General features: G+C 47.6%; 1 protein-coding gene across 4 annotated transcripts in view; it reads right to left on the reverse strand.

Moving 5' to 3' along the window:
- Positions 1–368: 368 nt before the first annotated feature.
- The window catches only part of SLC45A1 (solute carrier family 45 member 1), a 319990-nt gene continuing 294792 nt past the window's right edge, over positions 369–25566 (reverse strand). For 3 of the 4 annotated variants that reach the window (XM_075906383.2, XM_075906380.2, XM_075906382.2), the window contains 5 exons: positions 23604–24340; positions 19046–19199; positions 17084–17260; positions 11522–11727; positions 369–717 (listed from right to left, as the gene is read on the reverse strand). In XM_075906383.2, the coding sequence (XP_075762498.1) occupies positions 451–717; positions 11522–11727; positions 17084–17260; positions 19046–19199; positions 23604–24340 (1541 nt within the window). In that variant the 3' untranslated portion in view covers positions 369–450. Of the gene's footprint in view, positions 718–6154; positions 11188–11521; positions 11728–17083; positions 17261–19045; positions 19200–23603; positions 24341–25566 lie in introns of those variants that run through there. The other variant, XM_089773096.1, reaches the window with a different exon arrangement.

A 25566-nucleotide genomic window follows, 5' to 3' on the forward strand; every position in this document is an offset into this window, starting at 1 on the left:
AGGGCCTATGGCCATGGCCCCTGTGACCCCTCCCTATCACAGTTGCCCACTGGGGCAGCATTAGCATGCAAAGGGATCCCCCTCCCTCCCACCAGGACAGCCATGTCCCACTGCTCCTCCCCTACCACATGGTCCTTGTGGGTTCTAGTGCTTGGCTGGGGTGACGCCTGCCTGTATCCCACAGGAAACCCAGCACCTGCAACCCCCCCACCCCCAACACGCAGCAGCTCCTACCCCTCACACACACATCCTACCTTTCCCCCACACCACACACTTATGCCCTCCACACTCCCTCACCACCCATCCACCCCTCCCCCCTTCCCAGGACATGCAGCACCCACTGTCCAGACTAAGGAGGAGGCACAAGAGCTATTTGTGTGTGTTGCCTTTATTAGCGCACAATGGGACTCGTGGGGAAGAAGCAATCCCGTACTGTGCAGCCCTTGAACTTCATGCACTCAGCAACAGTGGCTGCTGCTCCTCCGCCAGCTCCTCACTGGCTGGTACCTCGTAGATGACACACAGGGAGGAAAACAAGCAGCCAATGAAGGACACAAAGCTGGCAAAATACATCACACCATTAGCACTGCCCACCACTGAGGTGATGGGCCCCATCACTATAGAAACAAGAATCTGAGCTAGGAAATACTGGCAGCTCAGAAGGGAGATATCCACACCCATCCCCCTCTTGGTACCATCCAAAGTCGATCCTGCAAACTGTTCAAAGGGAAAAGAAAACCATATGAGAAACAGACAGAAGTTTAGCAAACCAGACCAAAACATGCACACTGTTAAGATGAAACAATGCAAGATGCAAGGTGTGACTTTTCATAATGAACATGGAGAATTACTTAGAGGCCAGAACTAGCAAAGCAGGGAAGCTCTATCCCAGAGGCTACATCTACACTGTACCTCTCTTGAGCAAAAGCCTATGCAAATGAAGCACAGAGTAACATATTGCCACACTTCATTTGCGTAATTTATTAGGGGCCGTTTTTGTGCAAGAGGCTTTTGTGCAAAAAGGAGCTGTGTAGCTGAAAAAATGAGGAAGAACAGCTCTTGCACAAGAGGAAGGTTTTGCACAAAAAGGTGCCATCTACACAACTCCTTTTTGCGCAAAAGCCTCTTGTTCCAAAATGGCCCCTAATAAATTATGCAAATGAAGTGCGGTAATATGCTAATCCACACTTCATTTGCATAGGCTTTTGCACAAGAGAGGTGCAGTATAGACATAGCCCAAGAGTTGCTGGATCTATGTATTGTTGAGAAATAGCTGGTGGTTTTAACCTTTTTTTATTTAAGGATCCCCCTAATATTTTTCAAATGGAGATGTGTCTGCCTTTGAAAATCTTTGGCTCTGCAGACCCTCATAGATACAAAATTGAAAACCACTGGTTTGAGGGAATCCATAAATTTTACTGAGTTACATACTTCATCATATTAGAACAGTAATCTCTCCTTTCTGGATTGGTTTCTCTATATTCCCTTAATACTGGAACATCAACACAATGCTGTAGCACAGCGGTTCTCAAACTTTTTGGGCTCCGGAGCCCGTTACATGTGTAAAAATTTATGTGGAGCCCCAGCAGTCCACTGACTGTATGTGTTGTACCTAGCGATGTTTCCAGTTTGAGCCCCTGCAGATGTGTTGCGGAGCACAGTCTGAGAAACACGGCTGTAGCAGGAAGTGCTGCGTAAAGGAAACTCAGCTCAGCAGAAATGCAAACTATCTTCTCCGCCTTTTGAAACTCCTGAATCGCTCTGCTGGGCAATCTTTCCTCCCCTTGTGATGAGGTGGATCAACCCCAGATTAGGTCTTCAAGGGTTAACCCTGACTCCCCAGTTGAGAAGGCCCTGCCCCCACGGCCCTACTGGGCATGCTCCAGCTGCGAATGGACTGAACCACAGAGGCCAGTTAGTGGGGAATAGCTGGAGAAGACCCCATAGGAAAGTGGTGAAGAAGATGGCAAGAGGGAGTCCAGTAGGAAGTAGCCCAGTCCAGGAAATTGCCCTCACCCCCACCCTGAGAGCTCTCTGTGTTTTGGACAGATTCCCTGCTGAGTTAGTGGTGGGCCACTCCACTGCTTTCAGGGGCCTGGACTGGGACCCAGTGGAGAAGGTGGACCCAGATCCACCTACTTCATCCTCATTAACCCCAAGGGGGGTGCTACAACTGTTGCCATTGATCTGGCAGTGAGGCCCCATTGTCCTGAGGGAGGGGAGTGGTGTTATGGACCCTGTCCAGTAGGCATGACTGCCCCACAGAGATAAGGTGTGGTTAGTGGCCCTAGGCCACTGAAGTTGAAACACACATGGGGTTGAGCACCCTTTGAGAGGTCTAGTGCCCTACTCCTGAGGGGGATTGGCATGCGCACCCTAAATAAGTAAATCAGTGCCACTAATAGTGGTTTCTCTCTGGTCATTAAGCGGAGAATAGAATTATTACTTTCTGAATGTTAAAGTCACTTGTAAGTTCCACTGATTCCAGGAGGAGCACTATGTACAGTCAAACACTTACCACATAAACAACAAAAGGAAAAATTATAAGTGTTTGAAGAAACACTTTTAGCTCATTAGCTAAAAGAACGGATCATGTTAATGCTCATTAGCTGAAATCAGAAAAGTCCCTGACTGGGAGGGGGTTACAGCCTTAGATATTTTTGGCAGTTTTTAAGCCTTCATTTAATAAAACAAGTTTTTAACTCCTGCAGCAGACAAAAATTCCAAATGTAAACTGAGGCATTTGCAGTCTTCCTGAACTGCAAACTAACAGCTCCAGTGTTGCCACCTACTTCTATTTCCCCCACCAATTCCTCCCTGTTTGTGAGTAGCAGATCAAGAGGACCATGGACCCTTAATTGATGCATCCAGCACTTGCACCAGGAAGTTGTCCCCAATTCTTTCCCAAAAACTTCCTGGATTGTCTGAGCACTACTGAATTGCTCTCCCAGCTGATGTCAGGGTGATTGAAGTCCCCCATGAGAACAAGAGCCTATAATCTGGAAACTACTGCTAGTTGTCCAAAGAAAGCCTCATCCACCTGGTGTGGTGGTCAATAGCCTAGGGTGGGCAAGAGGCTGCCAGCAGGCTGGATTCAGCCTGCCAGGCCACAGATCCAGCCCACGGCCTCCTTGCTGCAACCCTTAAGTAGTGAGCAGCTCATGCTTTTTAAAATGCCAGCTGCTTTCCACTCTGGATGGCTGAGGAGGGAGTCTTTGCACAATGCCCCCAGCAAAATCTCTCAGCTCCCATTGGCCAGTTTCTGGACAATAGAAGCTGAGAAGTTTTGCAAGGGGCAGGAACAGTATGGGAAGCCTCCTCCCCCTAAGTCTGCCTGGAGCAGAGCACTAGGGAGCAATGAGTAGCCTGCAGCAGACAGTTTGTCTCAGGTTTCTGCAGGGCTGCTGGATGAGAGCTGCCTAGGTAAGTCCCCTCTCTCCCCCCTGACTAACTACACCAGGCCATCACCCAAACCCTCAGTATCCCTTTTCCCCATTCTCTCAGACCCTGCACCCCCTCATAACTCTCACCCCCCGGCCAGAATCCTCTCCTGCACCCATAATCCCTCCTTGACCCTGCACCTCATTCCCCTGCCCCAGGTCACTACTCAAACCCTCTGTACCCCTTCACCCAGGTCACAACTCCCTCCCAGACCTTGCACCCCCCTCATAGAGCCTCTCCCCCAGGCCAGAATCCTCTCCTGCACCCATTCCCCCACCTGGACTGGTCACACCGAGCCCCTGCCTCAGATAACTGCCCCTTCTTTCACCCAAACTCCCTCCCACACCCTCCTGCATCCCAGTCTTCTACCCCATGCTCCCTTCTGCACCCAAACTGGATCTCAGACTACACACCCCCTCCACAAAAGTGCGGCTCTTGAGCACTTGCCAAAATATTGGAGTGCCCCCATTAAAATTTTTTACCTACCTGTTTATAGCAGACACCCACCATGACTTCACTCCTTTTCTCACCTCTAATCTTAACCCAAAGACACTCCGGCTACATCTACATGGCTGTTCTTGCGCGAAAACTTGCAGAGCATCTACACTGCACACACGTTCTTGTGCAAGTAAATTTACAGTAAAGCGTAGGAAAACAGGGCATCTTGCACAAGACTTATTTCTCTCCCTAAGAGAAATAAGCCCTCTTGTGCAAGAACTCTTCCACAAGGAGCACTGTGGACAGGCAACAGGGGTTTCTTGCACAAGAAAGCCCTATGGCTAAAATGGCCATCAGAGCTTTCTTGTGCAAGAGAGTATCCACACCGCTATGGGCGCTCTTCCGCAAAAGCACATCTCTTGTGCAAAAGCACATGGCAGTGTGGACACGCTCTTGTACAAGACCTTTTGCACAAGAAGCCTGCGGTGTAGACATAGCCTCAGGCTTTTTTCCAGTTTCATACTGGAGCTCTGATTAATCATACTGTTCTCTTACATACTGCCATTCCTCTACCTTTTCTTTCCTGTCTGTCATTCCTGACCAGTTATACCCATCCATGACAGTGCTCCAATAATGTTAGTTACCCCAAAAAGTCTCTCTTATTCCAGTCACATAGTTTCTTCCTATGCTAGGTCTTCAAATTCTTGCTGTTTGTTTCCCAGGCTTCTTGAATTTGTTTACAGGCACCTAACCTATGGTCTATGCTAGGAAGTTATTTTGAAATACCCAGCAGAGCGTCCAAACTACCAAGCTCATTACTTCAAAATAAGGGGCTTGTTATTTTGAAATAATAATGCCTGCTTGTCCTGAGGAACAACGCTTATTCTGAAATTATTTTGAAACCAACACTTCGGTTAGTCTATAAGGTGCCACAGGACTCCTTGCCACTTTTGCAGATTCAGACTAACATGGCTACCCCTCTGGTATTTTGAAATTGTTATTTTGAAATAGCATTAGTGTGGATGCTCAGCTGCTGCTATTTCAAGATAAATAGTAGCCCAATGTCTGTGACTTTGTAACACTAACACTGAAACACTGGCTGGTCCCTCTGGGCGGCGCTGTTGCCGAGCGTCACGGCGGGAGGCAACAGCACCGCCCAGAGGGAACAGCCAGGGGGCGGGGCCTGGACGAGCGTGTGTCTTTGACGTCAGGAAAGGATGCTGGATTCAAAAGGAGGAAAGCGGAGCAGATGCAGAGGACACGGGGGAGACAGAGGAGAACGGAGGAGGAAGAGGACAGCGAGAGAGAGAGAGAGAGAGATGCAGCAGGAGGAGGAGAAGAGAAACACAGAGTGAGAGGCGGGAAGGAGAGAAGAGAAAGAGAGAGAGATGGAGAGAGGGGCAGGGGGCAGACAAGAGCTGAGAGAAAGAGAGAGGGCGAGGCAGTAGGAGGAGAAGAGAGAGAGAGGCCGTTGGCACTGCTTGCTCCTGCTGCAAGCAGTGTAGAAGTCAGCCGAGCCATGGTGGGAGGCGGAGGGGGGCGGGGCGGTGATGTACTCGCCCAGGAGGCGGGGCCTGGACGGAGACAGAGGAGAGCAGAGAGAGAGTGAGAGGCAGGAGGGAGAGAAGAGAGAGAGGCAGAAGGTGGAGGAGAGCTGAGAGAGAGGGGGGGAGGCAGTAGAAGGAGGAGAGAGAGAGAGAGACGGAGAGAGAGGCAGAAGGTGGAGGAGAGCTGAGAGAGAGGGGGGGAGGCAGTAGAAGGAGGAGAGAGAGAGAGAGACGGAGAGAGAGGCAGAAGGTGGAGGAGAGCTGAGAGAGAGGGGGGGAGGCAGTAGAAGGAGGAGAGAGAGAGAGAGACGGAGAGAGAGGCAGGAGGTGGAGGAGAGCTGAGAGAGAGGGGGGGAGGCAGTAGAAGGAGGAGAGAGAGAGAGAGACGGAGAGAGAGGCAGAAGGTGGAGGAGAGCTGAGAGAGAGGGGGGGAGGCAGTAGAAGGAGGAGAGAGAGAGAGAGACGGAGAGAGAGGCAGAAGGTGGAGGAGAGCTGAGAGAGAGGGGGGGAGGCAGTAGAAGGAGGAGAGAGAGAGAGAGACGGAGAGAGAGGCAGGAGGTGGAGGAGAGCTGAGAGAGAGGGGGGGAGGCAGTAGAAGGAGGAGAGAGAGAGAGAGAGAGAGAGACCGGAGTCTCAAGAGAGAAGACCAATGTGGAGGGGAGGCCTGAAAATCCCGTCTTATGACAGGCTAATTGGCTAGTTTCAAAATAATTGCTCTCCACAGGCCTCTCTCAGCCGCACTTGTGGATTCTCTGGCCATACCCCTGACAACTCCAATGCTCCCCTTCTCCTGCAGACTTTAAAACTGCAGGCAGAAGGGAAGGGCTTGTGGTCCCAGGAGAGCTCTGTACCACACAGTACTGTTGAGAGGAGCCATGAGTGACCCCTGCGCTCCCTCTGCACCCTCTCAGCTGCCAGCTCTCCTGCAGTACCTTCTGATGCCCCTTCTCAGGGATGAGAGGGTACCGGCCTGAACTGCTGCAGAGATCCTGAATCTCATCGAGGTCTACGAGGAGGAGACCAACATCCACGATCTCTGCACCGAAAGGCTGAATGCCAACATGTACAGCCAGATGGCCACCACACCCCCCTCCAGGCCGTGCAGAAAGGGGCACACCAGGACCCTGGAGCAGGTCCAGATAAAAGCTAAAGTATTCTGGCAGGCCCACACCAAGGCCAGCAAGAAAAGTAAATGCTCTGGGGTGGCACCACATAACTGCCACCTCTATGAGCATCTGGATGCCATCCTGGGAAGAAGGCTGGTCACCTCCCCCCCCCACTCCCCCGCCCATTGCCTGCTCTGGCCAGGACACCCAACCTCAGCCTCCACAATGACTACGAGGAGCAGACCAGCAAGGACACCATCTAGGCAGGAGCTGATCCTCAGCCTGGAGCCAGTCCCCACTCCCAGGATGCCTCCCAGGGTTCAGACAATCCTTGGGAAGCACTTCAGGTGAGTTCCATAACTCCTTAGACACACGTGGGGGAGGCAGCTGGCTGTAAGGGGCTGCATGCTCCTCGCTCTGCCTTCTCGGCCTGTGTGTCACAACAGCCTGTGCTCATGGAGCACCAGTCTGAAGCATTCAGCTCCATGACACTCTCCCACAAGAATGCCTGGATCCTTCGCACAAGGTTCCTGCCTTATTCTGGACTCCGTGGTGGGACACCTCCCAGCAACAAGCCACCCCTAAAGAGGCTGGGGTCATGGAAACACACAGCAGTGCTGCACAGGCCATAGGTGCATATCTACACTTTCAGGCAGCATCCACTCCCAGCCAAATTTGGCGATACAGAGGAGACTGATCCCCTTCATGAGAATCTGCCAGGAGAAGATATAGGAGGAGACCCCAGTAGCACTGTCTCCAGAAAGCGGCCTCTCCTGCTCTCACACACCTCTCCCAACACCTCCCCCCACCTCCCGTGGTCAGGGATAACATTTCTCCCTCCATGGCTGGACCCAACATGTGTGGGACATGGAAGGAAACAAGGCTGCCCCATCCCTCACTCCTGCTCACAGGCTCCTGGCCAGGCCAGCACATTCCCATGCCTGCTTGTCCCTGCGATGTGGGGGTAAGTGAGACTCCCCTCAGACATCTGTGCCCTGCTGTCTAGGCAAGAGATGGCCTTGCTTGAATCACACTGCCATCATCTGAACCGAGACCTTTGGCGTTGGCTTACAGATTAGGGCTAGGCTTCACACATGGTATGTCCTGAGATGACTGCCCATGTCACTTTGTTTTTCCACAGCTGGCCCAGCTGCAAGTGTGGCATGTCCGCCACCTCAGCCTCCATCTTCCCAACACTGTGAAATCCAGCACAGAAAGAGAACCAGATCTGCTCTGGGACCACACGGCCTGCCTCCAGCCCCTCATCCAGGGCTTTGAGAAGGCACGAAAGGAGCAGGTTGCTGATTGCGAGGAGTGCCAAGCTGCCCAGGAGTAGAGGGAGGCCCTGTGGGAGCAGCTGGAGCAGCAGTACAAGGCTATGTACTCCTCCTCCATAACATGTCATGGAGCACATGACCACCGGTATGGAGCAGGTCAACACTCCCCCACACACCTTCCTGCACCCTCCCCCCAAGTCCCATACCAGCCCCCTAACTTATCCTAGCTCCCCCAGGGGCTGCGGGGGCCCCTGAACATGGGGTGGTGGAACTTACTGGGCAGCTGAAGCTCCCCCAAGGTGTCCAAGGCAGGTGCCAGCCCCAGCCCTGAGCCCCCTCCTCCCTACTGCCCTGTTGTTTACCCCTCAAATAAAAAACCCAGAGTTCTTTGTCAAAAAGGCTTTTTTTATTGGGACTGGAAGGGGGTGGGAAGGGAGGGTGGGAGAAGAAGCGCACACAGGGGCAATGCAGAGGCCCCTTGTGGGCGTATCTGGGGGAAGAGTCTTACAGATGGCCTTGGCTGAAACTCTCTCTCAAGACCTCCTGGATGAGTACTGCCCCATGATGTACTCATCGAATGGCACTGGTATCTGGCTGCTTGTAAGCCCTGGTCAGCCGCTCAGCCTCTGCCCCTTACCGAGGCAGGAGCGTCTCCCCCTTGCTCTCACATTAGGCCACCACTATGTAGGGGATGTTTTGGTCACTGAGGTCCAGGCAGCAGAGGAGACTTCTGAATCTCCTCTTTAGGTAGCTGAAGGCACACTCGACCACCATACAGCATCTGCTGAGCCTTGCACTGAAGTGCTCTTTGGTGGGGTCCAGGCTGCCCACATAGCACTTCATCAGCCAGGGGAATAAGAGGTAGGCTGCAACACCCAGGATTTGCATGGGCATGTTCACATCCCTGACCCTGATGGTGTGATCAGGAAAAAAAGTGTTGACGTGTATCCTCTGGAACAGGCTTGAATTCCGGAATATGTGGGCATCATGCATCTTCCCTGAGCAGCCAACATAAATGTCCATGAACTGTCCTTGTGGACCACCAGGGCCTGCAGCACCATCGGAAAGTACCTCTGTTTCTATAGTCCGAGGCACAGTGGTTGGGGACCAGGATGCCGTCTCCGTCTCCCCACTCTCCCCCTGCCCCCCGCAGATGGGGAAGCCTATGGCAGCAAAGCCATCGATGATGGGGTCAATGTTCCCCAGGATGATAACCCTCCACAACAATATGGAGTTGATGGCCTTGACTACCAGCATTAGCATGGCCCCGACCATGGATTTCCTCATGCCAAACTGGTTTCTGAGGCAGTGGTAGCTGTCCGGCATGGTGAACTTCCATAGGGACATGGCGATGCATATCTGCAGGGGGATGACGGGTCTCAGCTGGGTGTCCTGTTGCCTGAGGGCCGGGGTGAGCCATTCTCAGAGCCTGAGGAAGGTGGCCTTCTGCATTGCTGAAGTTCTGGAGCCACTGCTGGTCCTTTCACTGCAGGACGATGCGGTCCCACTAGAAGCAGGTCTCCCTCCACTAGAAGCAGCATTCCACGATATGTAGGGGATTGAGGATCATTTCCTGCATCAGGAGTGCCAGGGCCTGGGTGTGTGCTGCTTATTGTGGTCCTGAAGCATCATGTGGGCAGTGCAGATAAACTGTTCCATGAGGCACAGCACAAGGCCTGTGAGCCTGGCACTTCTTTGTTGCAACTCCGGCTCCATGTAGAAAGTGTTGTGGTGCCCACAAGGGCAACCAGAGCGCACAGCATGAGTTTGGTGTCCCATGAGGGGTAGGCAGTGGAGAAGAAATGTGGCTGTAGAGAGGAGCCCCTTTGAGCACATGGCTCAGCAAGCAGCTACAGGAAGTGACCGCCCTCCTGGTGCCCCCCGCCCCCGCACCCCGAGTGCTTCCAGGGGCTTTAAATGCAATGCAGGCTCCAAGCAGCGTGGATGCGCTATTTCAAAATAATTCTGCACTATTTCAATGCTGCCTTTGTAGTGTGGATGCGCTATTTCAGAGTAGTTATTTCAGGAGTTCTTTCAAAATAAGTTATTTTGAAATAATTTCCCAGTGTAGACATGCCATGATAACTAGCCGACCACCCTACTTTCTCAGTATGAATCAGGATGCATTCCCTGTTGCTCCCGCCTCCCTGAGTTTTCTCCTGGTATCCCACTTCCCCATCACCTCAGGGCTTACATCACCATCCCCCAGAGAACCTATTTTAAAGCCTTCCACATAAGGTTTGCAAGCCTGCCTGTGAAAATGCTCTTCCCTTTCTTCATTAGGTGGAGCCCATCTCTTCCTAGCAATCCATCTGCCTGGAACAGCATTCCATGGTTGAAGAATCCAAAGCCCTCTTTCCAATATCATCTGCACAAGTACATATTTATTTCCACAATTTGATGGCCCCTATCTGGACCTTTTCCTTCAACAGGGAGGATGGATGAGAAGACAACTTGCTCCTGAAACCCCTTTTCCTTCTTTCCAGACCCACGTAGTCTGCAGTAACCTACATTCTTGGCAGTATCACTGGCGCTCACAGGAAGCAGTAGGAAGGGGTATTGGTTCAATGGCTTGATCAGCATTGGCAGGCACTTCGTCACATCCTGAATTCTAACTCCAGGTAAGCAGCCCACTTCTCGAGTTTCCCAGTCTGGATGGCAGATGGCTGACTCCACCCCTCCAAGGAGGCAGTCCCCGACCACCAGCACCTGTCTTCTCTTGGGAGTGGTGGTCGTGGAACCTCCACCTCAGGACAATGCATCCCAGGCCTTCTGTTCAATGGGACCTCCTTCTGATCCCTGTCCTCGGATAACTCCTCCAAACCATTCATGTCATTGTTCCTGTGCAGAGTGCCTGAAAAGTGTTTCCTATTTTTATCTGCACTGGAGGTACATAAGTTCTCCTCTTTCTTCTTCTGCAGGTCACAGGATGCCAATTTTCTTCCCTACTCTACACTGCCCTCTCTGATTCTTCATTAGGAAGTGCTTCACACATACACACACACAAAAATCAATAACTTGTGAGATTCAGTGCCAAGCAATGTTTTGAAGGCCAAAAGTATAACTGGATCACAAAAAGAATAAGTTCCAAAAGCTAGGTCCATCAGCAGTCACTCGCCAAGATGGTCATAGATGCACTCCATTCTCTGGGTGCCCTGAATTCTCAGTCAGAATTTGGGACTGGACAACAGGGGATGAATCACTCAATGATTTCCCTTTTCTGTCCATTCCCTCTGCAGCATATGGCACAGAAGATTAAGAATACGGAGCTAGACAGAGCAATGGTCTGACACAGTATGGCTGGTTTTATTGTTTTTGCTCCTGATCAGATTTTGCAACGGCAGTATAGGAACATTAATACTGCCCTACCAGACTGAGCTATGAAAAAATAAGTTAAAATAAAACTTCAGGTTTTCAGCAGAGAACAAGGAGGGAGGATAGAAAGGAAGCATGAGAGAGGCTGGGGAGGGGAGAAGGGCAAAGGAAGATCAATAGAGATGAAGACGATTTCTGTTTTACATGTGGCTGGCCACATATTACAAAGATTTTTAAACAAGTTAATTCTAACTGATTATGTGTGAAGCAGAAAATGAAAAGGAGCAGAAATTTCTAGTTAAACTTGATCTGGTTTGGCAGAAAGTTGTCTTAGCTGTGAGTAGTGTAAAAATGTCTATGCTTTATGATTTAAAACATGCAATAGTGGAAAACTTACCTCTTTACTCTGGTAGTAATCACACAACAGGGAATATGGGAGTGTGCAGAGTGTTGAAAACAAAATGCCATAAGTTATGCACAGAGATAAAACCACATAGATATTTTTGGAGAGTGTAGCCAGGCCTGTGCCAAGTCCAAAGGCCAGGTATGCTATGAAATACAGGGTGCGAATACTGAAGTATTCTTCCAGCTTTTCTAGTGCAGCTGAAAAATAGAACGTAAGAGAATAAATTGCACTGAAACATATAAACAGATTCTGCATTAACAAAAAAACCCCACAAACTTTTCTACATCCCAGTTACCCTGGTCTTTAATCTTCTCAAAGCATTAGCATTATTGGTTCATTTAATTATGGGAACTAACTTTCCACAAACAAAGGGAACTTGTGACGTATGTTTCTTTCTCTTAATTTGATGTCCTAATTTTTACTTTTGTTTGTTCTGAAGTCTACTTTAATGCTAATATTTGTAAAGTTCGTATATGTGATGCTGATTAAAGCTGGAATGATCACCTCCAGCTTTTCAGCTCAGGCAGATCTTGCTCACAGAGCATGTTAAGGAGGTAATTATGAACTGGAGAATAGCAGGTCTATCCTTTCTTTTCCTACATTGAGGCTTTTAAGGCATATATTCCCACGTTCTCTGAACCCTGTATAGGATAAATCTGTGGTTTATGGATACAATTTTAACATGACTATGAACAAAATCTGTAGTGGAGAAATGACTGATAAAAAAAAAAAGAGTCAAATTCCACCACCTTGCTTCTTGTTGAATAATACTTTTGCAAATGGCCCTCTTGAAATCAGTGACACTTCTTGTGGGGTAAGGTGCTCTCCCTCCTCAGTGTGAGATTGGCAGAATTGGGCCAAAAGAAATTGAGAGGAATTAGTAACCTAAGTGGAGTTAATTGGAAATTTTTTATGTTGGACTATAGCTATCTGTAATAAATAGGTAGAAATCCATTCTCTTATTTAATGGGACTGAGCATATAGGAAAGCTATGCAAAAGTACGTTTAGCATTCCAAGCATGAGATTAACTCAAAAGTCTACATATTTCACACGGTAAGCAATTTAAAGGGCTAAATTATTCTAACTCAATGTCACAGAATGGGCAAAGGAGTTTGGACACAGCACTACCTGTGTCTGATCCCCCCCACTGCCCAATGCATGGGTCAGAAATGGTAGTTGAAATTTTGACCATCCAGAGCACATAAACAAGATGAGGTCACAGGACTAGGATCAGTTGAGTACAGGCAGTCCCTAAGTTACGCGGATCCGACTTACGAATGTTTTGCAACGGCAGTATAGGAACATTAATACTGCCCTACCAGACTGAGCTATGAAAAAATAAGTTAAAATAAATCTTCAGGTTTTCAGCAGAGAACAAGGAGGGAGGATAGAAAGGAAGCACGAGAGAGGCTGGGGAGGGGAGAAGGGCAAAGGAAGATCAATAGAGATGAAGACGATTTCTGTTTTACATGTGGCTGGCCACATATTACAAAGATTTTTAAACAAGTTAATTCTAACTGATTGTGTGTGAAGCAGAAAATGGAGACCGCCCAGAGCACAGTGGTCCCGCCACCTTGACCTCCGGGGCGAGAAAAGCTGCTCCGGGTGCCCCTGGTCTGCTGGGGACCGTCTCCAGCAGACCAGGGACACCCGGAGCAAAGCCGGGGAGGCGGAGGGGTCCCGCGCCTCTGAGGCTTTGCTCTGGCAAAGCCGGGGAGGCGCGGCACCCCGCCGCCGCTGCGGCTTTGCTCCCCGTGTCCCTGGTCTGCTGGGGGGGGAGGGCGCAGCTAGTGGCCCCCCCCAGCAGACCAGGGAGACGTGGAGCAAAGCCCCGGGCCTGTGGTAGAGCAGCTGGGGCGCTGCCGGTTGGTCCAGCAGCACCGCTTCTTGGCGCTACTGGACCAACCCAACAGCACCCCAGCTGCTCTGCCCCAGGCGCCCCCCAAGTCAGCCGCTGCTGAAACTGACCAGTGGCTGACTACAGGAAGCTCCTGCCCCGGGCTTCCTGGAATCAGCCGCTGATCAGTTTCAGCAGCAGCTAACTTGGGGATGCCTGGGGTTCTTAAGTTGAATCTGTATGTACGTCATAACTGGCGTCCAGATTCAGCCGCTGTTGAAACTGATCAGTTTCAGCAGCGGCTGAATCTGGGCACCAGTTCCGACTTACATACAGATTCAACTTAAGAACAAACCTACAGTCCCTATCTTGTACGTAACCCGGGGACTGCCTGTACAGACTGAAATTTAAAAAGGAGGGGAAAGTTGCCTAGTCTTAGTTTAGGTGAGTCAAGGGCAGAATATGATCTGGAGGGGAGTTCTCTGTATAGCCTGGTGAAAGGGCTGTGGGAGACCAATAGAAAGAACAGGAAATGCTGGGAGTTTTCCTGAGGGCTTGAGGGACAGTGTAGTCCTTGAGAAGAGAAGATGAACTGATCTGTGAAACCCTGCTAGCTAAGGAAGGACTCATTATGCTGTGGATGGGCCAAATAAAAGGTTTCAGTTTGTTTTTGCTAAACAAAGCAAACCCCAAGAGGAAGAACATTAATTGACTCACCTGTTGTGCAGTGTCTGAATAGCTCAGAGCACAGAAGGGAAACTGTGACACAGTAATGTATCAAGGACTGTGGTATCAAGCTGTGCCCAGTGACTCTCATCAATTTTGTCCTATATCGAATAGTCCCATTGACTTAAATGTTATTTCCTGTGGTGTAACATACTACAGATTCTAGGAGAAAAGGCTCTCCAGCATATCCCATAGGAAATATGAATGATTCTTCACTAGTAGTCTTAGATGAGAAAGCATAATTATCTCAATTTTACAAAGGGGAGCCTGAGACACACCAAGGTTCAGTGATGTGCCCAAAGATTACAGAGTAAATTAGCAACAGTACTGGGATGTAGAATTGCCTGTCTTCCAGTCCTGTTCTAGGTCACACACCTCCCAAGTATGGACAGTATGAAAATTGTCTTGGCTGATTCAAGCTTTCTGATATGCCTAGTCTTGGGATTCTTGAGACTCACAGTATTGCCAAGTCTTTTAATAATGTAAATCAATTGGCACATAAGACAACTGGCTAGATGTTTTTAGCCAGTCTTACCCAAAGGCTACGTCTGCACTGCAGGCTTCTTGCACACGAACACATCCACACCTCAAAGCTCATCGCTTTTGCGCGAGAGTGTCCACACTGCATGGAAGCTCTTGCACAAGAAAGCTCTGATGGCCATTCACAGAATGGCCATCAGAGCACCTGTACCTTTTCGGACAGGCTCTTTTTGTGCTATAGCTGAGTTCTGCTTCATAAAAGGAGGTTTACCTACACCGGAAAAAGCCCTCTGTTCTGCTGATTTACTTGCACAAAAGCACATTTGACGTGTGGACGCTTCGTTGTGTAGGGAAACGGAAGGCTGCAATGAATGCTTGGTGCATGCTTACACAAGCTCTGAAGTGCGCAATTTGCCCATACCGCAGTTCACCTTCCTCACCAGAATCTTGTGCAGCTGAGGAGTACTTCATGAACAGTGCTACTGTAGCACTGACAGGCAGAACTGAGCCTGGGACCTCTGGCGCTTACTGCATTAGCCTCTACACAGGGGTCTCCAACCTTTTTAAGCACGAGATCACTTTTGAATTTAAGTGCAATCCAAGATCTACCTCATACCCAAATCTCCTGGCCCCGCCTCCTTGTGCCCCTTCTCCAAGGCCCCGCCCCTGCTTATTCCATTCGCCATCCCTCCCCCATCCTCCCTCCCTTTCACCTGGCAGGGGCAGAAGGTTGGGGCGCAGGCTCTAGTCTTGGATGAAGGGATTTGGAGTGCGAGAGGGGCTCTGAGCTGAGCTTGGGTTGCTGGAGGAGGTTCTAGGTGCAGGCTCTGAGAGGGTGTTTGGATGCAGAGTTGCTCAGGCAGGGACTTGGGGTGCAGGAGGGGGTTCATGACTGGGGCAGGGTTTCGGGATGTGGGTTCCAGCTGGGCCCTGCTTTCCTCAGATGGCTCCTGAGTGGGGGTGCCGTGGGGCTAAGACAGGCTCCCCCCTGCCCTAGCCCAGCACCACTCCCAAAAAGAGCCAGCAAACTTCATCCCAAGTCCTGTTGTGCCCCCCGCTTTGCTCTGTGGAGATAGGAGAGAAGGTGGGAGAGGGGGCACCTTGACATCAGTGCCCCACTTCTCCCTCCCCTGCTCTGCACAGGGCTGGGGGAGGCAGCTCCAAGGCAAAGGGCAGGAGATGTGCAGCAGTAGGGGGAGGGGCAGCTGAAGAGCTGGCACTCGATAGCCTCTTGGCCAAACCAGTCAGGTTCAGCTGTCAGAGGCTCCAAGATCTACCAATAGATCCTGATCGACTGGTTGGTGACCACTGCTCTACAGCTCGAGCTACAAGCCAGCTGACTGTCAGCTAAGGTTGTAGAGCAAACTCATTTTCTCTCGCTGTAAGTGGTCTAAGTGCCACTAGATGGCAGTGACCCAAGCCCAGTGGGCAGGTGTGTTACACTAGGTAGTAATAGAAATGTAGCCGTATTAGTCTGGTGTAGGTGAAACAAAATACAGGCCTATGTAGCACTTTAAAGACTAAAAAGATGGTTTATTCGGTGATGAGCTATTTGATCTGAGGAAGTGGGTCTGGCCCACGAAAGCTCATCACCTAATAAACCATCTTGTTAGTCTTTAAAGTGCTAATGGTCCTGCTTTTTGCTTTAGACTGTTAGGTGTCAGTGCTGTCAATGCTAACAAGCATTAACTAAGAGATACAGTAATTCCTCATTTAACACTATACATGCGTTTCTGAAAATGTTCATGTTAAGTGAAAACGTGTTATGCGGGGTCAATTTTCCCATTGAAAATAATGGAAAAGGTGGGGGTTGCGTTTGCGGCGCCAGCCTGCACTTGTTAGCAGCTGGGACCGGGTCATAAGGTTGGGGGAGAAAGTGGACTAGGGAGGTGTTTGTCTTGGGAGAAGGGAAGGGGAGGACAGGGGAGAGGGCTTGCAGCCAGCGGCTGGGTTTCCCCAGCTGGCCAGTTGCTGGCAACTGCGCGGGGCTTCCCCTGCTTCCTTGCATCCGGTCAGGGGGAAGTAGGGAAAGGAGGCAGGGGAAGTCCTGTGCAGCTGAGGAAACCCAGCCACCGGCTGCAAGCAGGGGGCGGAAGAGAGGGAGCGAGGCATCCGGGCAGTGGGGGTCGCCGGGCAATGGTGCGGCAAACCTCTGCTGCTTTCTAGGGAGGCAGTGGAAGCCCCGTGCAGCTGCTGGCGACCGGCCGGCCGGTTGGGGAAATCACGTTATTGCGGGGACAGTTGTGGTGTTCAAAAAATGTTCCCCCCAAAAAATCATGCTATCGCAAAAACATGTTAAGTGGCCACGTGTTAAGCCAGGAATTACTGTAGTATATAAACAGACAAGAACTGCTCATAAAGAGATTTTAGGGCAGAAAACCCTCTAAAGCAGCACACTAAATCGCACTATCAATGCCAAGCCGCAAACAACATTATCTGCTGCAGAAGCAGCTTTTTAGAGGCAGTTCATTCTTCTCTCAGCAGCATGGAAGAGAGCTCAGCTTAGTACCTGAATAGAATGCAGCACTGAATGCATAGATACACATTCCCCAGCATCCCATGGTGACCCCAGCATTGTATTTTTGATATTCATCAGAGTTGTGAGGGGCTTTAGGGTTGCCTTGAAACACTACTTCTCCCATGAAGTCTGTGTAGAACAGCAGCATTCCTTCAAACGAGAGCCAACCTAGAAAAAGAAAGATTTATCCATTTAAATGTAAACAGTATCTTCAAGCTCTCACCACAAGCTCTGGGTGCTGTCATATTTTAGAATTCACAGCAGGAAAGAAATGGTGTAATATTCTATAGTACACTCCAGCTTCCTTGATCATGGGAGTGACCGGAGACACTTTCTCTCTCTCTCTGCTATACTGCAACCTGCATCAAAGTCAGCCAGCATTTTAAAAGTCAAAACCTACCTTTTGAACACCATCTGGAATCCCCACAGGCAGACTACATTGGTCAGAACACTGTTCTGAGCAAGAGACATTACACATGGGCTACAGAATTCTGTACTAGTTTCAGTTCCTGGGGAGATTCAAGCTGTAACTTCACACAGAGCACCTCATTGTGGTCTAGGCCTGAGCTGCTGAAGGTATGGATATGTCTGGCACGGTCTGAGAGATGGCTGCACTGATCTTTCAAAAAATCAGATGGGAAAAGTACTTTTAGTTAGGGCAGCTACCTGGGACTCTAGCAGTATCCTCTGGTTCAATTAAAATCCATATTGCAAATCCTAGAACACTAGAACTAGAAGGGACCTTGAGAGATCATCAAGTTCAGTCCCCTGCCCTCACAGCAGGATTCAGCACCTGAGAGGCTGTACACCCTCACCAGTCTGTCCTGTAAGCTGAGTGCTTGGGCAGCCATGCAGGAGAGATTCAAATGCTGCCCAGATGATTAGCAGAGTGCCCACAGCCAGCAGCATGTGTTTCTATTGACGGTGCATATCCACATATGCCTTGGTGCACATGACAAAATTTAGTCTGCACATGGATGAAAAAGTTAGAACACTGCCCCTCACTCAAGGATGCTAATGCAGCAGTTCATCTGGTTCCTTCTGCCAATTTATTAATATTAAATCAGTCTTTTGTAGACTTAACCTGACCCATGTGGCCACTGTATTAATAGATGGGAGATGTATAAAGGGGCTTGCCAGCAGAGTACAGGAAACACCACCACCCATGTCTACCTGTCTTTCTTAGGAACCTCACAGACACCACACATGCAACAGAAGTAGGAAGAGAGTTGAACCCTGTGTTGCCTCCCATGAAAGTGTCCGTGGCATCAATCATTATCCTTACAATATGTCAGAATGAACACACATCGTATGGCATGTTGGGTCAAAAACCCGCAGAACTCCAGCCTACTGCACTCTGTCTGCACAAAGTCCCCCGGAAGCATTCGCTAGGGAACAGACAGTTAGTTGATGCCACACTGGAGTGCTGAAGACTTACACCTTTTTTGCTGTGCAGTAAGTTTCATTTAGAAATGTCCCGAGAGGCCTCATAGCAGATAAACATTCATTCAATAATAAGTCCAATAGCAGAGGAGAATGTCAGAGGAGGCTGAATTGTAAAAATTATTTTAATGGCAGAATTTTGCGTTTATAAATCTTGCTTCTATTTCAGCTTCTTCTGTGTCCCAGGACATATTCTCAGCCTAATCAGAGGCAGGTTTCTTTAGTGCCAATGTGAAGAAGGAATTAGTTTTTTGCTAAAAATAAATATTTATTCCTCATTTCTTACAGAAATAAATCTTGCTGTAAAAGAAATGAAAGAGACTTTCTGGCGTTTGGAATGCAACAATACTAAGTTTAGAGAAAATTAGGTCCCTGTTAGTAGACCTCAGCAAGAGATGATCACAACAGATCAAACACTTTAAAATATTAATCTAAACTGATTCTGAAACCATTTTCTTCTGAAGGGAAACCCAATTACTTTCATGGTGAGAAAAGCACGATGCTGTTTACCTAGGAAGTGGTTGATGCAGAGATTACGTAGCATCTTGGGCATGTGGCAGATGGTTGAACAAAGAAGTTTCATGGAAAGTGGTTGCTCCGACATTTCACCTGAACCATTCAGCTCACTCTCATATTTCACACCATTCAGCAAGATATTAGCAACCTGTACCATAAAAACTCCAAATCAGAAAACACACATCTACAGACAAAGCCCTGTCATATTACATTTCTTTGTGGTCATTGAGAGTAGAGCCAGAAAAAAATAAATGTAGAGCATAAAGATAAGAGCCTAGTTTCAGTGGAGATGCAAGCAATTGAATCAGTTAACCATTTAATCTTTTTTAAAAATTCAGTTAATCGTTTTTTTTAATTGCAAATAGTGTTCTATGCACCGTGCTGGCTTCCAGTGGATTGGAAACAAGCATCTTACACTCTTCTGGAGTTCTTTGGAAACCAAATTTAGTACTGAAAAAAGTACACATGAATCCCATTGAAGTTAATAGGAGCTATACTCAAACGGGACTGTGTTTGGCCTCAAGAGTACCGCGGTGGTGCAGACAAAAGGGCCTCCTTTAATTTACAAGCTCATGTTAGTTGCTTTTCCTCTTGTTCCCTACACATATGGGATGAAATCCTGGCCCAATGAAATCAGGGAAGGCAGAATTGTACTTATGCTGGTAAGTTACTCATTTTGCACAGCTACTGTCTGGTTGGTGCATGGCAAAATACTTATTCCCACCTGCACCTTTTTAGAACAATTTAAACCAAGCATGTAATTTACACCTCCATTCCTGTTACTCCTGAAATTGGCTAAAAGATTTCTATGGATGTTGCATCTGCTATCATCAGGCTGTCTTGAGTTGGCTCATGTGTACAAAGGGCTGCTGAATGTGTTCCCTATGCAAAATGCCTGTCCACAAGCTTTAAAATAGAGATACGATGGCAAAAAAAATCTGTTATACGTTTCAAAACACAAAATGTATAACAAGGTCAAAAGAGCAACAAAACATACCTAACAGGTCAGTTTGCCTAATTTCTGCTCCTGTTATGTGCTAGCACACAAAGGTCCTAGGCCTCCTGTAGATTCCTGGGAAATCACTAGGTTTGGGAACAAGCTCCATAGCATAAGAACATAAGAACGGCCGTACTGGGTCAGACCAAAGGTCCATCTAGCCCAGTAGCCTGTCTACCGACAGTGGCCAGCACTAGGTGCCCCAGAGAGGGTGGACTGAAGACAATGATCAAGCGATTTGTCTCCTGCCATCCCTCTCCAGCCTCTGACAAACAGAGGCCAAGGACACCATTTTATCCCCTGGCTAATAGCCTTTTATGGACCTAACCTCCATGAAATTATCCAGCTTCTCTTTAAACTCTATTATAGTCCTAGCCTTCACAGCCTCCTCTGGCAAGGAGTTCCACAGGTTGACTACACGCTGTGTGAAGAAGAACTTTCTTTTATTAGTTTTAAACCTCCCCATTAATTTCATTTGGTGTCCTCTAGTTCTTCTATTTAGGGAACTAATAAATAACTTTTATTTATTGGCCCTTTCCACACCACTCATGATTTTATAGACCTTTATCATATCCCCCCTCAGTCTCCTCTTTCCTAAACTGAAAAGTCCCAGTCGCTTTAACCTCTCCTCATATGGGACCCGTTCCAAACCCCTAATCATTTTAGTTTCCCCTTTCCGAACCCTTTCCAAGGCCAAAATATCTTTTTTGAGGTGAGGAGATCACATCTGTACACAGTATTCAAGATGTGGGCGTGCCATAGTTTTATACAGGGGCAGTAAGATATTCTGGGTCTTATTTTCTATCCCTTTCCTAATAATTCCTAGCATCCTATTTGCCTTTTTTGACCGCCGCTGCACACTGTGTGGAAGTTTTCAGAGAACTGTCCACGATAACTCCAAGATCTCTCTCCTGATTTGTCGTAGCCAAATGGCCCTTATCATACTGTACGTATAGTTGGGGTTATTTTTCCTGATGTGCATTACTTTACACTTATCCACATTAAATTTCATTTGCCATTTTGTTGCCCAATCACTCAGTTTGGTGAGATCTTCTTGGAGTCCCTCACAGTCTGCTTCTGTCTTGACTGTCCTAAACAGTTTGGTATCATCTGCAAACTTTACCACCTCACTGCTTACCCCTTTCTCCAGATCATTTATGAATAAGTTGAAAAGGATTGGTCCCAGGACTGACCCTTGGGGCACACCACTAGTTACCCCTCTCCAAACTGAAAATTTATCATTTATTCCTACCCTTTGTTTCCTGTCTTTTAACCAGTTCTCAATCCAAGAAAGGACCTTCCCTCTTATTCCATGGCCATGTAATTTACACAAGAGCCTTTGGTGAGGGACCTTGTCAAAGGCTTTCTGAAAATCTAAGTATACTATATCTACTGGATCCCCCTTGTCCGCATGTTTGTTAACCCCTTCAAAGAACTCTGAGAGTATGTCTACACTACCCCGCTAGTTCGAACTAGCGGGGTAATGTATGCATACCGAACTTGCTAATGAAGCCCGGGATTTGAATTTCCCGGGCTTCATTAGCATAAAGCCGGCTCCGCCATTTTTAAAAGCCGGCTAGTGCGAACCCCGTGCCGCGCGTAGCCGCGCGGCACGGGCTAGATAGTTCGAACTACGTAGTTATTCCGAACTATCTGTACGCCTCGTGGAACACGGGCACGGGGTTAGCACTAGCCGGCTTTTAAAAATGGCGGAGCCGGCTTTATGCTAATGAAGCCCGGGAAATTCAAATCCCGGGCTTCATTAGCAAGTTCGGTATGCATACATTACCCCGCTAGTTCGAACTAGCGGGGTAGTGTAGACATATCCTAATAGATTAGTAAGACATGATTTCCCTTTACAGAAACCATGTTGACTTTTGTCCAACAAATTATGTTCTTCTACATGCTTCACAATTTTATTCTTCACTATTGTTTCGACTAATTTGCCCGGTACTGAAGTTAGATTTACCGGTCTGTAATTGCCAGGATCGCCTCTAGAGCCCTTTTTAAATATTGGTGTCATGTTGGCTACCTTCCAGTCATTAGGTACGGAAGCCGATTTAAAGGATAGGTTAGAAACCACAGATAATAGCTCAGCAATTTCCCATTTGAGTTCTTTAGAACCCTTGGATGAATGCCATCCGGTCCCGGAGATTTGTTAACATTAAGTTTTTCTATTTGTTCCAAAACCTCCGCTCATGACACCTCAATCTGGAACAGTTCCTCAGATTCATCACCCACAAAGAACGGTGCAGATTCGGGAATCTCCCCAATGTCCTCAGCCGTGAAGACTGAAGCAAAGAAATCATTTAGTTTCCCCGCAATGGCTTTATCGTCCTTGATTGCTCCTTTTATAGCTCGATCATCTAGGGGACCCACAGGTTTTTTAGCAGGCTTTCTGCTTCTAATATACTTAAAAAACATTTTATTATTTCTTTTTGAGTTTTTGGCTAGCTGTTCAAAATCTTTTTTTGCTTTTCTTATTACATGTTTACACTTGATTTGACAGTGTTTATGTTCCTTTCTATTTATCTCACTAGGATTGGACTTCTACTTCTTAAAAGATACCTTTTTGTCCCTCACTGCTTCTTTTACATGGTGGTTAAGCCACGGTGACTCTTTTTTAGGTCTCTTGCTATGTTTTTTTAATTTGGGATATACATTTAAGTTGGGCCTCTATTATAGTGTCTTTAAAAAGTTTCCATGCAGCTTGCAGGGATTTGGCTCTAGTCACTGTGCCTTTTAATTTCTGTTTAACTAACCTCCTCATTTTTGTGTAATTCCCCTTTCTGAAATTAAATGCCAGGGTGCTGGACTGCTGAGGTGTTCTTCCCACCACAGGAATGTTGAATGTTATTATATTATGGTCACTATTCCCAAGCGGTCCTGTAACGGTTATATCCTGGACCTGATCCTGCGCTCCACTCAGGACTAAATCAAGAATTGCCTCTCCCCTTGTGGGTTCCTGTACCAGCTGCTCCAAGAAGCAGTCATTTAAGCCATTGAGAAATTATACCTCTGCTTCTCTTCCTGAAGTGTCATAGCCTTTTCCTGGGAGCTGGAAATCTCCCTTCCCCTGCATCCTCACCCTGAAATTTTATGGAAGGAGGGGAAGATATAGGCTCTAGTACTGACTGTGTGATTTTCACCGTCCCTTCGGTTATTTCATTAAGCTCAGAAATGCTGATGCAGAAAAGGTGCTTCTTCAGCTTGTGTTATTATATTGCCCGAGCAGCAGGAAGAGGCCTACATTATTCCTTGGCAGAGAGTCCTCATCAATAGTTTCCTGCAATCTCTTATTCATTTTTGTTCCTCGAATCCTCTCCCTCTTTATTAATAGACTCATTATATGAGTTTATATATGGTATTCCCATAAACAAGCTGTTACAAAAAGCCCTTAATCACAGGTGTGTATAGATAAACAAAACAAGTCAGTGGTTGTGATAAAGTATAGATTTAAGAATTTTAAAATAAAAAGGTGAAACTAAAGAGACTAAATGAATGTTCAGATTACACAGTCATGCCATTGTTTCTGGAAATATTTTCTGGCCTTACCTGTTGGCTGAAAGTTACGTTCCTTCTTCTGCTACTTTCTGGACAATATCCTGTTACATCTGGGATGGCCAAGGTCTGAGGCCTTTTCAGAATCCCTATTGATTGTGGCTTTATTGCATCCAGTGAACCTACCCTTAGTGCATCTCCATCTGGCCCTGGATTTACAGAATTCTCCCCTTGGTCCAAAATTCCATTTTCTTGGCTGTAAAAGCCATCTGGCGCCCTGGGAAAGCTAACACTGACCACCTGTCTGGGCAAGCTAGCTGGGATTGCTAAATAGCCATCATACCCTCCTGTGAAGCAATCTATGAGCACACTGTCAATATTCGAGGTCCCAAATGATGATGCAAAGTCATTAATTCCTGTCAAGGAGTTGTCTCTACTGATAAAACTGCCATATTTTGGTGTGAGCGGGCTGAGAGGAGAAATTGGGCTTGTAAAACTTGCATATAAATGTTCTGAGCTACGTGAACTGAGGTTTTCATTTACACCTTCCTCGAACAAAAGAGGTGGAGAAGGAGGAAGAGGAAGACTTGGGCTCTTCATCACTTTTTTCTTCTTGCTAAAAGACTGCAGCGGTCTTTCTGGAATGCTAATTAGTGTCAAGACAGTAGTAACAGTCAATATGATTGCTGTGAAGACATAGATGACACGGAGCTGCCCTCCCACAACTCTTCCAAAACTGGTTTTATCCCAATTTATTCCTCCAACCACATAACCAAAGCCACCTCCAAGACCTGGTGGGAAAAACAGATCAAGATTATCTTTCCCAGCCAATCCCTAAAGAAAAAGGCAATGTGTCACAGTTCCATTTGCATCATGAGATCTAAGCTAAATTCCCAGTTCCAAACTAATCACTACATCTTGCATCAAAAGAACATTAATGTGAGGGAGAGAGGGGAAGGGAATTAATGCTGAACAAGTAACTGCTACAAAGAACTGAAAGCCAGCTGTGAAAGCCACCCAGATTTGCCAGCTCATTTTAAGACAAGTTACTTAACCTTTGCGTGTGTCAGAGTCCACATCAATAAAATGACAACAATGGTGTTTACCTGCCTTGGAGTAGCTTGAGTATTAGAGTGTATTTCTCCTCTGAAAAGTGGAGAAGTTAAAATTGATTCTTCTTACTCAATAGGAATCTCTTCCCCGTACTGTACTGAATAACGAGCTGGCTACACATCTGAAGTGGCAACACTGTTTAAAACTATATAAATTATACAGGCTCCATTCATGTGGTGACAGCCTTAGGCCCATGTCTTTTCTTTCATCACACACATCTGGTGACAGAGGAAAACCAGGCTGCAGAGTTCGAGAGCTAACAATGAAAATAAGAGTCAGCAGGTTTAGGGCACCCAACAGGATTTGCCGCCTCCAATAAAAATGGTATGTTCTCCTGAATACAGTATGCTCATCTCCCTCTCTGTGAATATTATTGCTATTACATCTCTTTGGAGGGTGTCATGAAAAGCTGCTCAAGAGCGTTCTATATTTGTTGTGAAATTCTTTGAGACTAAACCTAAACTGATGGAGGACAACATATCACAAACTTACTATACTTTATACACTGTTTATTTTTTAAATTACTCAAGTTATCTGCCGAGTTATGCTTCTAGCAGCGGAAAAGACAGTTCTCCAACCCAAAGTTGTATGTATCATTAAAGTTCAATGACCTATTCTATATTCATGGCATGCTATTCTATATTGCAGATGTGGGGAACCTAAGGCCCAGGAGCCAAATGCGGCCCCTTGGTTGCCTGGATCTGACTCCCGAGGCTTAGGTCCTCCCCGAGCATTGGGGAGCCTACACTGGCACTCCAGCCCCACCCCCTGCCATCACCTTCCTGCAGCCCCCAGCTGATGTGTGTGTGGGTCAGTGGCCCCCCCATCCTAAAAAGGTTCCCCACCCCTACTATATTCGAACTTGTCAGCTCATAGCTAAATGTCATGCAAGAATAAATAAAAG

This window comes from Pelodiscus sinensis, chromosome 24, assembly GCF_052426305.1.
Source record: "Pelodiscus sinensis isolate ZL-2025 chromosome 24, ASM5242630v1, whole genome shotgun sequence".
Classification (NCBI taxonomy): domain Eukaryota; kingdom Metazoa; phylum Chordata; order Testudines; family Trionychidae; genus Pelodiscus; species Pelodiscus sinensis.